Source organism: Anas platyrhynchos, chromosome 14 (assembly GCF_047663525.1).
Source record: "Anas platyrhynchos isolate ZD024472 breed Pekin duck chromosome 14, IASCAAS_PekinDuck_T2T, whole genome shotgun sequence".
NCBI lineage: Eukaryota > Metazoa > Chordata > Aves > Anseriformes > Anatidae > Anas > Anas platyrhynchos.
In genome coordinates, this window is record NC_092600.1 from 12,651,679 (window position 1) to 12,665,550 (window position 13,872).

Below are 13,872 nucleotides of genomic sequence, written 5' to 3' on the forward strand. Positions count from 1 at the left end.
GAGGTGCCATTTAGAAAGCAATGCACTGAGCAGGACTTGTCAGAAGGAGGCAGAAGGCGAAGGCCAGGTTCTGGTACTTCAGCGCTGTCTCCACCCACAATCAGTCCTACAGACCGCTGCCTCCTTTAAACAGTGTGTTCTGGGGTGCAGTAACTCGTTTCTGTTGTGGAAAAAAAGAATTGTGGCTGACAGGGTGGGACGACAGTACACACAAAAAGCATTTTCCTCTTCTAATTGGCCATGTTTTTTATTACAAGCTTCTCTGCCCAGGTTCTTGTTGCCGTTAAGTACAGATCTTGCCAGGCACTTCAATCTCCCCGCGAGGTCTTCAGTGCTCCGAGATGGTTTCATGGCGATTAGGGTGAGACTTGCTATCATGATGGCACAGCTGTTCGGTGTGTGTCAGGCCTTATTTCAAGAGCAGCAGGCGAGTTGCCGCGGACCTGCCGCGCGACCGAACAAGGGATACTGGAGGCACAAGGCTGCAGTTGTTGCGTGAGGCTGGGGGTGTCGCTGTTGGTTAACGCTGGCCTACAAGGTCTGAGGCAAAAGGGGCGCGGGGTCAGTGAGCGCGGAAAGGCTGTTCGGGACGAGGCTCGGCGGGAGGAATGCAGAGAACGCGGGGACACGCAGGAAAGCTCCGGACCTGAAAGGGAGAACATGACCCGGAGCACGGTCTGGGAAATGACGGGGAGAAAAGGGTGCTGAAGACAGAGGCAGCGAGCGCAGCTGTGTTGCGTGTTGGTGGCGACGTGGGAGGCGGCGTGGGGGCAGCTGCGCTACTCGGTGCCCGAGGAGCTGCCCAAGGGCTCTTTCGTGGGCGACGTGGCCAAGGACCTGGCGCTGCAGCTGGCGGCCCTCCGCGACCGCGGTGCCATATCATGGACCGAGGTAGGACGCGATATTTGCTCTGCATGCGAACAGCGGCCACCTGGTGACGGCGGAGAGGCTAGATAGAGAGCAGCTGTGCCGCCTGGTGGAGCGATGCGTGCTGCGCTGTGAGGTGATCGTGGAGGGCGAGATGAAGGTTTACAGGATCGAAGTGGAAATCACGGACATTAACGACAACGCCCCCAGCTTCTGAGAGTCCGAAATGGAACTGAGAATGAGCGAGATGACACCTCCCGGGTCGCGCTTTCCCCTGGCCGACGCTCGCGACCCGGACGTGGGAGTGAATTCCCTGCAGAGCTACAAGCTGAGCAGTGACGAGCACTTCTCGCTGTCCGTGCAGGCGGGAGCCGACGGCGAGAAGCGTCCCGAGCTGGTGCTGGCCAAGGCGCTGGACCGGGAGGAGGCGGCGTTTCACGAGCTGGTGCTGAGGGCGAGCGACGGCGGCGAGCCGGCACGGACGGGCACGGCGCGCATCCGCGTGTCTGTGCTGGACGCCAACGACAACGCGCCCGTGTTCAGCCAGGCGGTGTACGCGGTGCGCGTGCCCGAGGACGTGCCCGTGGGCTCCACCCTGCTCACCCTCACGGCCACCGACGTGGACGAGGGAATCAACGGCGCTGTGAAATATTTCCTTATAAAAGCGACGGACCTAACATCTGAAATTTTCTACCTGGATCCCGAGAGGGGATCGATCAAGCTGGTGAGGAGCCTGGACTTCGAGGAAGGAGACTCCTACGAAATCGAGGTTCAGGCACACGACGGTGGTGGACTTTTTCGACACGGCTACGGTCTCGATCTCGGTGTCCGACGTGAACGACAACGCGCCCGAGCTGACTGTGACTTCGGCGCTGAGCGAGATCTCGGAGGACGCGCCGCCGGGGACGGTGGTGGCCCTGCTGCACGTGCAGGACCGCGACTCGGGCGCCAACGGCGAGGTGCGGTGCTCGCTGGTCGGCGACGTGCCGTTCCGTCTGCGGAGCTCGGTGGGCAGCTACTACAGCGTGGTGACGGCGCGGGAGCTGGACCGGGAGGAGGTGTCGGAGTACAACGTGACGGTGTGGGCGTCGGACGGCGGGTCGCCGTCGCTGCGGAGCAGCGCGGTGCTGGCGCTGCGCGTGCTGGACGTGAACGACAACGCGCCGGTGTTCGCGGAGGCGCGCTACAGCGCCCGTCTGCCCGAGAACAACGCCGAGGGCGCGCTGGTGCTGACGGTGCGGGCGTGGGACGCGGACTGGGGGCAGAACGCGCGCGTGCGCTACCGGCTGGCGGAGGGGCGCGTGCGGGGCGCGCCGCTGTCGTCCTACGTGTCGGTGCAGGCGGAGACGGGCGCGCTGTACGCGCTGCGCTCGTTCGACTACGAGGAGGTGCGCGAGGTGGGGCTGTGGGTGCGGGCGGAGGACGGCGGCGCGCCGGCGCTGAGCAGCAACGTGTCGGTGCGGCTGCTGATCGTGGACGAGAACGACAACGCGCCGCAGGTGCTGTACCCGCCGTCGTCGGCGGCGGCGGCGGCGGCGGCGGGCGCGGGCTGGACGGGCGTGGAGCTGGCGCCGCGCTCGGCGGAGCCCGGCGCGCTGGTGGCCAAGGTGGTGGCGGTGGACGCGGACGCGGGGCAGAACGCGTGGCTGTCCTACGAGCTGGCCAAGGCGACGGAGCCGGGGCTGTTCCGCGTGGGGCTGCACAGCGGCGAGGTGCGCACGGCGCGCTCGCCGCTGGCCCGCGACGCGCCCAGGCACAGCCTGGTGGTGGTGGTGAAGGACCAGGGCCGGCCGGCGCTGTCGGCCACGGCCACGCTGACCGTGGTGCTGGCCGAGAGCGTGGCCGAGCTGCTGTCGGAGCTGGGCAGCGCGGCGGCGCCGGCCGAGCCCGGCGGCAGCCTGACGCGCTGGCTGGTGCTGGCCGTGGCGGCCGTGTCGTGCCTCTTCGTCGCCTTCCTGCTGCTGCTGCTGGCGCTGCGCCTGCGGCGCTGGCGCCGCTCGCAGCTGCTGCCGCCGGCCAGCGGCGCCTTGCGCGGCGTGCCGGCCTCGCACTTCGTGGGCATCGACGGCGTCCGCGCCTTCCTGCACTCCTACTCGCACGAGGTGTCGCTCACGGCCGACTCGCGCAAGAGCCAGCGGCGCTGGGCGGCCGACAGCTGCTGCAACACCCTCCCGGCGCGGCCGCCGCCCGACAAGGCCGCGCCGCTGCTCGGGGAAGACGCTGCCGGCGCCCGCGGCGCCCCGCCCGACGCCCTCCCGGTGAGTCAGTCGCTCCGGACACCCCGACGCCCTCCGTCTCGGCGCTTGCCTCCCTTCCTTCTCCTTGCCTTTCCCTCCCCGTTCTCCTTCCCGGCTATGGACGTTAGCTGCTGATGAAGGCACAGCTTCGTTCGGCAGTGTATTGTGAGTGCTTGCCCGTGTCTCAGGGGAGGCAAGTTCGGGCTTTGCTGCCAGCATTATACTTTGTGCTGAGTACAGGATATGAGAGGTGGCTTTTGCATGCATTTTCACTCTGGCTAGGCTTATCTTAGTTTTACACGTGCCATCTAGTTGTTTATTCTGTCCCCTGATGTTTATCACGAAGGATTTCCTTTTTTCCTTCATTTCTCCTTTTTTTTTCTGAATCCTTCTTGTTCTCATTCCTGGGCGGGTAGATTGGTTTCTCAGCAATGCTCAGCTTTGTTGTGCAATGGGTTGTGGATGGCTGCCCCTTGCTCGAGGGAGTGAAGCACAGTCTCTGCTGCCACCGTTATCCTTGGTGTGGGAGGCAGAGATGAGTGGGGCCTTTTACTTGCAACTCTGCTCCAGAGGAACTTTTTTCTCACTTTCCATATGGTTGCTCATTTCTTACACAGTTATGTATCGTGCAGGTTTTCCTTTTTCTGCATCCTGAGTAAGTGTTCACTTTAGGTTATCAATAGTTTAAAATATATCACACCAATAGTCTGTGTGCCTGGTCAGTTGTGTGTGGTTCCCTGCAAACAGAATCTTAATGGCCCCATGTTTCACTTTACTGCTCATGCCATATATTCTACGTAACTTTCGTGTTGCTGCATGAAGATTAATAGAAATGTATTTATATGCATCTGCGCTGTGTTTTTTTTTGTTCTCCTTGCTTTTCCCTCCCCACTGTCATTCCCCTTAAAATGTTCCTGAAGTATAAGCCCTTATTAGTGATCAACATATAGTTAGAAGCTAATTATTGTGAGTGGTTGAACTGAATGCTTTGAATGTAGAGTGAAGTTGAGATCTTGGTTCTGAATTTGAACAGAAGGTGTGATTAGTGGCGATATTGTTTGAGCAGTGTATGATTTTACTGTGAATGGCAATTTCTATAGCATAAATTATGTTTGATTTTATAATTTTAACAATGTCTGCAGCATTTTTGCACCATTTGATCCTGGTTTTGCTTTCCTCAAAGGCAATGCTAGTCTTTTGATGCCGACAGCTGCTGCAACACTCTTCCGGCCCGGCTGTCTTCGGAGGTTTCACTTGCTCTCTCTTCTATTGAAGATCACTTTGTCGAGTATGGAGGCTGATTCCTCTCAGGTATTTCCGTTTTCTTAACTTTTTTTTTTTTTTTTTTTTTTTTTTTTTTTTGTGCGCTGTTTTTTTTATTTGTTTGTGTGTTTGTTTTCTACTTTGTTGTTTCTTTTTGTTTGTTTGCTTTCTTTTTAATCGTTTTTGGTTGGTTGGTTTTGTGTTTTTCATTTTCATTTCACCTTTTTACTGCACTTTTAAAGTGGAGGTGACTTGAGATCGGGTATTTTCCCTGTTATAAACTCGTTGCTTAGGGCACTCGGGGACATGGCAAAATACAGAAAGAGCAGTGTTGGACATGAAATGTTGAGGTACCTCCTCATTCTCTCCTGTTTTTTTTTTGTTTTTTTTTTTTTTTGTGTGTGTGTGTTTTTTTTTTATATTTGATAGCTTCTGTACAGTTTGTCAAATCCATCATATCATATCTTTCTCTAAAGCTGAAAGGTTCTATTGCTTGTGCAGCTGCACTAGGAAATTTCTTTCTCTAATTGTTTTTCAAATTCTCTCTGTAAAATTTTATAGTACTTTACAGTACCTAGTTCCCAGAATTTTTTTTGCCATTCCCAGTATAAATTCTCAAGTATTAATAGAATTGGGCAACTCTTTAACTTGTAGCCAGAAAGCCATCACTTCTGAAGTCCCATGTGACTTGGAACTAATCTGGACTGAGCAAATTAATCAGTCCCACCAAAGGACCTTCATAAATATGCATGCTACTTGGTAAAAACTAAATGTCTTTTAATGCCCTTCGATGTGTTTCCCACTGATGGGCTTCTAGAGTTAACTTTTGAGTTTGATAGAAATGTAATTATTGATTTGTATGTATGTGATGTATGTGTAAATGTCAAGATGCAGAGAATATATGTACTTGCATACAAATGGAAAACATTATAAAATAAAGTGTAATTTATCGTACTATGTTTGCTTTCCTTGTAACATTATTGTGGTTTAATCTGGTAGGGAGCAAAATACCACAGAGACACTTGCTCATTTTCCCCAGGTGAGACTGTTGAGAGAATCAGAAAAGTAAAAGTGTGAGAACTCATAGGTTGAAATAAAGATATTTTACTGGATAAAGCAAAAGCCATGCACACAAGCAAAGCAAAACAAGGAATTCATGCATTACTTCCCATCATTAGACAGGTGTTCATTCATCTCCAGGAAAGCAGAGCTCATCATGCATAACAGTTTCTTGGCAAGACCAACACCTTCACTTGGAACGTCGTCCTCCCCCCCCCCCCCCCCCTTTTTCTTTATCCAAGATTTTATTGCTGACCACAACATCATATGGTATGGAGTAACTCTTTAGTCAGCTTCTATCAGCTGTCCTGGCTGTGTCCTCTCACAGATTCTGATGCTACCCCCAGCCTCCTCACTTGCAGGGCAACATAAGAAGTAGAAAAATCCTTGGCTCTGTGTAAACACTGCTCTGCAACAACTGAAAACAGAGGTGTATTATCACCACTATGTTCATAAAAACTCCAAAACACAGCATCATGTGAGCATCTACAAAGAATATTATCTCTATCACAATCAAAACCATGACAAACATTAAAACACTTTTTTTCCTACCAAACATGCTATTCTTTTCTGAGGACACATCTACAAAAGAGGCTGTCTTGGAAACTACCTTTCCTTACTTCCTTTGCTACTGATCATTCATAATGGGTTTAACAAGCTTTTAGGACTTCAGAAATATTTTTAATGAATAAAATAATATCACTCTATTTTTATTATTGTTATGCCATTTAAACTGCTGGTATATCGTAGGATTTCAGTTTAAGCAAAATAAGTGAAGCATAAAAACTTGTGCTTCTAAGTCCAGAACAGAGTTGCTGAGAGAAAATTGTTCTGTAAAATTACCTGTGAAGGTTCACAAAGATCTTTCCCTTCCCTTTCCTCTTTCCCCTTCCCTTTCCCCTCCCCTTTCCCCTCCCCTTTCCCTTCCCCTTTCCCTTTCCCTCTCTCTCTTTTTGTTCCTCGTTCCTCTCCTCTCCTCTCCTCTCCTCTCCTCTCCTCTCCTCTCCTCTCCTCTCCTCTCCTCTCCTCTCCTCTCCTCTCCTCTCCTCTCCTCTCCTCTCCTCTCCTCTCCTCTCCTCTCCTCTCCTCTCCTCTCCTCTCCTCTCCTCTCCTCTCCTCTCCTCTCCTCTCCTCTCCTCTCCTCTCCTCTCCAACTTCATGCATCTCAAGGACTAAGTGTGTGGCTGTTACCCTCTAGTGGGTTTACATGGCAAGGTTTTGGTAGCAGGGGACTATAGGGGTGGCTTTTGTGAGAAGAATCTAGAAGCTGCCCCTTGTAAGGTAAGGACCCTGCTGCTGACCAGAGCTGACACAATGGGTGATGTTGTTTGCGGCTCAGTGAGAGCATATATAAGAAAAGAGAAAACACACACACAAAACAAAACAAAACAAAACAAACAAACAAAAAAAAAAAAAAAAACAAAAAAAAAAAACAAAAAAAAAAACACTGCTTCACACAGCAGCTGGGAGAGTGAGAGGAGTCAGAAGCAGCCTTGCAGGTGCCAATGTCAGTGCAGAAGGAGCACTGACATTCTGCTCCAGGTGCCAGAGCAGAAGTCCCCTGTGGCCTGTGGTGAAGACCATGGTGAAGCAGGCTGTCCCACTGCAGCCCATGGGGTACCACGATGGAGCAGGATTCCATGCTGCAGCCCGTGGAGTAGGTGGACCTACACTGGTGGAGGCTGCGGCCTGTGGAAGACCCCTACTGGAGCAGATTCCAGGCTGGACCTGGAGAGGAGCCCACGCAGCAGTAGGTGACCTGGCAGGAGCTGCTGCCTGTGGGGGACCCAGGTTGGAGCAGTTTTCTCCTGATGGATAGACCCTGTGGTACAGACCCATATCTGGAGCAGTTCTTGAAGAGCTACTGCTTGTGGGAAGCCTATGACAGATCAGTTTGGGAAGGACAGCATCCCATGGGAGGGACCCCATGGCACAGGGAATGAGAGTGACCGAGAGGGAGTGGCGGAGATCAAGTGCCATAGACTGACCGCAGCCCCCATTCCCCCATTCCCGTGCACCATGCAGGGGGAGGAGGTGGAAGAGGGTGAATGAGGGGAAGACATTTTTGGTTTCTTTCCTTTGTTTCTTACTTCTCTAGCTTGTTAGTAAAAGGCAATAAAACTTACTATCTCCCTATGCTGAGTCTGTTTTGCCCATCTCGATAATTGTTGAGTGATGTCCCTGTCCTTATCTCAACCCTTCAACCCTTTGCATTGTATTTTCTCCCCCTTTCTCTTTGAGGAGGGGGAGTGAGAGAGCAGCTGAGGTGGAACTCAGCCACCCACCTGAGTAAAACCACCAAATATCCTTTTCATCTGCCACCCATTAGACACAAAATCATATGTGATAAGGATGTGGGAAGAAAATGTTTCCCTTTCTGATGCAGTCTTGTTTTTATCTATGTCTTCATGGAATAGATCTGTGCTCTGGTATTCAAAGAGAATGAGAAAATCTTGGAATTAGGAGAAAAACAATCTCCACTGGAAATGTAGATATTCTGAAGGGTGCTTCAGCATGGAGAACGAATACATCTGGGTTGTGATAGGCACCATATAAGAGGCAGTGAATTGACCAAGACTTTTTATCAGAGTCCCCAGGTCCCTGTATACGTATCCAAATCCTTCCCACATTCTATCCAGGACTTGAAATACAGATGTCCATGTCTGCTATCACTTAACTCCTGAAATACTATGAATTAAAAAGTGTTATATTATGAAAGCTTATTAATTTGTTACTGTGACTTTTATATAAGTGCAGCTTGGAGGAAAATAAATTATCCTCTTTTGGATACCTGGCCAGAGTTAGCAGAAAAATACATTTTCTAGCTACACCTTATTGAGAAAGGAAGGAGATAGTCACATCAATATCTAGAGAGTCAACGTTGGTATACATGTGGGAGCTACTTCACTGGTTAAGGTACTGTGGAGAGTTTTCTAACCTTTTCATGTCTTCTGCTTAATGTGTTGTGGTGATACAGCCTTTCTTCAGGTCTTTTTTTTCTCTGTAGAGAGAAACATTTTAATGTTCAGGTGAGATACAATACCTTTTCCTGAGGGTGGCATTTGTCTGTTTTCCCGCGGATTGTTCAAGCAAGAGTAACTGCCAGCAACATTTGCCAGAAAAAGTTTTTAAATTATGCAACCCGCTGCAATAACACCCAGTTTAGTCAAGAAATGTGGCCATGCTTTATTAAAGCAACACTTATAAAAGAGATTGGGGGTTAGGTTGTACAGCACTAACATGATGATGATGGCTTTTGAATGTCAAAAGAGATGGGATCCGGTAGGTCTGATGTGACCACTGTGTTTTTTTTTCAGTGACTGAGATTCCCAGTTTTGCTTGGCCATCAGTAGTAATACCTTTCCAGGTGAAAAAGCTGACTCTTAGCTTGTGCTCTCCCAACTATCAAAAATAAAACCACAATTTACACACATTACTTCAGCCTTCCACTCATCCTGCTATTTTTCTCATGGTAGTGGGAGGACAGCAACAGGAATAATCAGGTGCCCTGACTCTATAGGCCAGTAAGATCATTATGGTGCATAGGTAAGAGATCCTGTTCTGTGAACAGTGGGAGAGGGCTTATCTGGAAGAAGACTTTCAAGTGTAAGAAAGTCAAATGTAGGTTTGTTCAGATAGAATCATCATAGAATTGTGCCACAGAATCGTTTGGGTTGAAGGGATCATAAAGATCATCAGGTTCCTCCCACCCCCACCCCCGCCATGGGCAGGAACACTTTCAGCTAGACCAGGATGCCTTAAGCCCCATCCAGCCTGGCCTTGAACAATTCCAGGGATGGAACATCCACAGCTTCTCTTGGCAACTTGTCCCAGTAACTCAATACACTCATAGAAAAAAAATTATTCCTAATGTCTAACCTAAATCTACCCACTTTAATTTTAAACCATTACCCCTTGTCCTGCCACTACACTCCCTGATAAAGTCCCTCACAAATTTTCCTGTAGGCCTGCTTTAAGTATTGGAAGACCTCTATAAGATTTTCCTGGAGCCTTCTCTTCTCTAGGCTAAACAGCTCTAACTGTCTCAGGCTCTTTTCATATGGGAGGTGTTCCAAACCTTTGATCATCTTCACGGTTCTCCTCTGGACCTGCTCCAACAGGTCTATGTCCTTCTTGTATTGGAGGGACCCAGGCTGAATGCATCACTCTAAGAAGGGTCTCACAAGATTGGAGTACGGGGGAGAATCACCACCCTCAACCTGCTAGTTACACTTGTTTTGATACAGCCCAGCATGTAACTGGCTTTCTGGGCTGCAAGCAAACATTGCTGGCTCATATTCAGTTTTTCATCCACCAGCAGTCTCAAGTCCTCCTCCACAGGGCTGCTCTCAATCTACTCCTTGTCTAGCCTGTATTCATGTTTAGGATTGACTCTACGCAGGTGCAGAACATTGCACTTGACCTTGTTGATCTTCATGAGGTTCTCATGGGACCACCTCTGAAGCCTGTAGAGGTTCCTCTGGATCCTGAACTCTCTCCCTCCAATGTGTTGACTGCACTGCTCAGCTTGTGTCGTCTGCAGACTTGCTGAAAGTGCACTCAATCCCACTGTCCATGTCACCGACAAAGATGTTAATTCCGGTGCCAGTGGAGATCCCTGAGAGACACCAGATGCACAGCTTCCGTGCATACGCAAGTCTTCTGTTTTGCTCTACTGACAGCGTTCGTGATTCCCTACCCGTGTTGGAGTGGGGTTTAAGAAAGCGAATGGCTGCGGTTCTTAGGCGCGGACTCAGGGTGTCACTGTTGGCCAACAAGGGGAAGCCGCTCCACCGCTGGCGCCTCCCCGGCTCTGGCGCCGACGCAAAGCCGCTCCGCACGGAGCAGAACAGAGAGAAGCAGGACGACCCTGCCCGGCTCCAGCTAGTCCTCCGACCGGCAGTAAGGATTTCATGTATTTGCTTTTCTCTAGCATTGATTCAGCTGCTTGGCAAGCATATTTTCAAGTCTTCTGCAGACTTCAGCAAAGCGAAGAATGGAGATCCGACTGACAGCCGGGAGCCGGGGAGCCGCCAGGCGGGTCGTGCTGTTGGTCGCGCTGTTGGCCGTGCTGCTGCCGCTGTGTTGCTGGGCGGCGCCGGAGCGGCTCCGCTACGCGATCCCGGAGGAGCTGAGCAGGGGATCGCTGGTGGGGCCGCTGGCGCGGGACGTGGGGCTGAACCCGGCCGAGCTGCCGGTACGCCAGTTGCGGATTGTCTCCGGTGATGAAAAGCAATACTTCTCCCTGGGGGCAGATAATGGAAACTTGCTTGTAAATGAGAGGATAGACCGAGAGGACATCTGCGGGGACGTGTCGCCTTGTGTCCTAAGTTTGGAAGTTGTCGTGGAAAACCCTTTCAATATATATCATGTGAGCGTTGCTATTCATGATATCAATGACAATGCACCGCACTTTGACAGAGAATTTGTTGCCATAGAAATGATCGAGTCCACTCCTCCCGGGACCAGGTTCCCCCTGGACAGTTGCAGAGACCCCGACATTGGGGCGAACTCACTGAAAAACTACCAACTTACCCCCAGTCCGCTCTTCTCCCTTGTAGTGAAGGAGAGTCCCGACGGAAGAAAACACGCGGAATTGCTACTGGAGAAAAACTTAGATCGAGAAAAAGAGAGAAATCACCATTTGATACTGACGGCGGTGGATGGTGGGAATCCAGTCCGATCTGGGACAGCCCAGATTAAGATTGATGTGATCGATGCAAATGACAATCCGCCATTATTCACCAAAGAGATCTACAAGATTCGACTCCTGGAAAACCTGCCAGAGGGCTCCTTAGCTTTTCAGGTGAAAGCCACTGATGGCGACGAAGGTACAAATGCAGACATTACCTATTGCTTCAGTCACATCGCAAACAGTGCTCGCCAGACCTTCAGTCTGGACCCCAGGACAGGGGACGTGAAGATTACTGGTCCCTTAGATTACGAAGACGTGAAATATTATGAAGCAACTGTTGAAGGCAAGGACGGGGGTGGACTGAGTGCGCATGCCAAAGTGCATATAGACATTGTAGATGTGAACGACAATGCTCCAAGCCTTACCCTCCTTCCTATCTTGAACCCGGTACCCGAAGACTCGGTCCCGAGCACAGTTATAGCTGTGATCAATGTTCGTGACAGGGACTCTGGAGATAACGGAGAAGTGACCTGTAATATCGAAGGTGATTTGCCTTTCAGACTAGCAGAATCGTCAGAGAACACCTACAAACTCGTAACTGAAAGTAGCTTAGACAGGGAAAAAATCTCTGCTTACAACATCACAATCACAGCCAGAGACCACGGCAGCCCGGCGCTGTCGAGCCGCGCGGCGCTGGTGCTGGAGGTGTCGGACGTGAACGACAACGCGCCGGTGTTCGAGGAGGCCGCATACAGCGCCTACGTGGCCGAGAACAATGCGGCGGGCGCGCTGATGCTGCGGGTGCACGCGCGGGACGCGGACGCGGGCACCAACGGGCTCGTGAGCTACTGGCTGGAGGGCGACGGCGCGGGCGCGACGGCACCGTACGTGTCGGTGGAGGCGCGGAGCGGCGCGGTGTACGCGCAGCGCTCCTTCGACTACGAGCAGTGCCGCGAGTTCGCCGTGGCGGTGCGGGCGCAGGACGGCGGGGAGCCGGCGCGCAGCGCTACGGCGACGGTGCACGTCTTCGTGCTGGACCGGAACGACAACGCTCCACGGGTGCTATGGCCAGCGGCGGCGAGCGGGGCAGGGAGCGGCGGCGCGGGCGCGAGTGCGGTGCCGTTCGAGGTGGTGCCGCGCTCGGCCGAGGCCGGCTACCTGGTGGCCAAGATGGTGGCGGTGGACGCGGACGCGGGGCGCAATGCGTGGCTGTCCTACGAGCTGGTGCAGGCGCCAGAACCGGGGCTCTTCCGCGTGGGGCTGCACAGCGGCGAGGTGCGCACGGCGCGGGCTGTGTCGGAGCGGGACGTGTCGAAGCAGCGGCTGGTGGCCGTGGTGAAGGACCACGGGCAGCCGGCGCTGTCAGCCACGGCCACACTGCACGTGGTGTTGGCCGAAAGCTTGCAGGAGGCGCTGCCGGAGCTGAGCGAGCAGCCGGCAGTAGCCGCCTCGCCGGCGGAGCTGCAATTCTCCTTGGTGCTTGCGTTGGCGCTGCTCTCCGCCTTGTTCCTGCTGAGCGTAGCGCTGGCCGTTCTGTCGCGGCTGCGTCGGGCCGGGCCTCCGGCCGTCCTGCGCTGCTTGGACGCGCAGCGCTTCTCGTCGGCCGGCCCTGCGGTGCCGGCCGACTTCTGCGAGGGCACCCTACCCTCCTCCTACAATCTGCGCGTGGCGCCGGGCCGCGCCGTCACCGAGAGCGCGTGGCTGCTGCCTCCCGCCTGGCTACCCAGCCTGGCTGCCGAGGACCTTCTGAGCGGGGAGCCCTCCGGAAAGCCGAGCCCGAGTAGCAGCGCCGGCCCGGGACAACCGTCCGACGACCCCGGCGCACCACAGGTCTGTAAGGCTATTGCATCTTCTGAACCTTTGTTATCTTCACGTGAATGTACTCGTTTTTGATCTTCAGATTTTCTGTTATCTATTTTGAACAGCTGATCTGCGTTTAACTGACAGAGAGAAAAATTGCCCCCTTTTTAAACAGCCGGCAGTTAGTTCTCTTCTTAGTTCATCAGTGATTACAATGGAAGGCTAAGTGGAGACGTATTGGCCATTTAGCTTATCCTATGCAAAGTAATACACGTTTGTAACAGTGATTGTGGTGCATGACATGATATAAAGAGATCTACTGATGGTGCATGTCAACACTGGAGAATGTGATTGACGTTTTGTTCTGCAGAATTATTTTTCTCAATTCTTCTTCCAAAAAAAAAAAAAAAAGACGTTCTTGGATCTAATCGATAGTGTTGGTGTTTGTTGTTCGGTACTGGATCATCTTGGATAAGTTGGGGATGCTTGTGTTCAAAGCTTGACTGGAGTGAAGGGGTTGTGCTTGATCTTTGAGGGAAGAGCAGGTCAATGTGTGTGGACAGCTGGTAGATAGTGCTGCTGGCTTCAGGAACCTCGGGGGATATCTGTAAACTTCAAGTCTTATTTCTATGTTTAGCTGTACAGATGTTCGTGTCTTCATCGAAACGTATGTAGAGATGCATATTTCCAACGTTTGTCCCATTCCCGAGTGCCTACCCTGTCCCTAGAGATGTGTCACCTTCTTTGAACCTCTGCTTTTGTTCTCTCGTTCTCGAACAGTGCTATAATGACTTATTTCGTGTAAACGCCACGACAAACGAAGTACTACTTTACCTTCATACCTCCTCCTCTCTGTCTACCAGGATTGTTTCGTTAAAGCTCTGCATGGCACCTCCAGCAGAAAGATTACAATTAGTTGGTAAGGTAAGGTGTTAGGATGTCTTATGTAACCTAGCAGAATGTGCAAGAAAATTAACTGATGACAAGACTTTGTCATAGTAGATATACAAG

General features: G+C 51.9%; 2 protein-coding genes across 2 annotated transcripts in view; both read left to right on the plus strand.

Annotated features, from left to right (window-relative positions):
- The first annotated feature begins 379 nt into the window (after positions 1–379).
- On the plus strand, positions 380–3,853 carry LOC139998689 (protocadherin gamma-A2-like). Its single transcript, XM_072023433.1, is given in 5 exon segments — positions 380–495; positions 711–871; positions 874–897; positions 900–1,677; positions 1,679–3,853. Coding segments are annotated over 5 exon segments (2,640 nt in total). The 3' UTR covers positions 3,240–3,853.
- A 6,427-nt stretch (positions 3,854–10,280) lies between these two features.
- Positions 10,281–13,872, plus strand: part of LOC101796191 (protocadherin gamma-C5-like) — a 220,466-nt gene continuing 216,874 nt past the window's right edge. Inside the window, exon 1 of the mRNA XM_072023274.1 lies at positions 10,281–12,891. Within this exon, the coding sequence (XP_071879375.1) occupies positions 10,423–12,891 (2,469 nt within the window). The 5' untranslated portion in view covers positions 10,281–10,422. The remainder of the gene's footprint in view (positions 12,892–13,872) is intronic.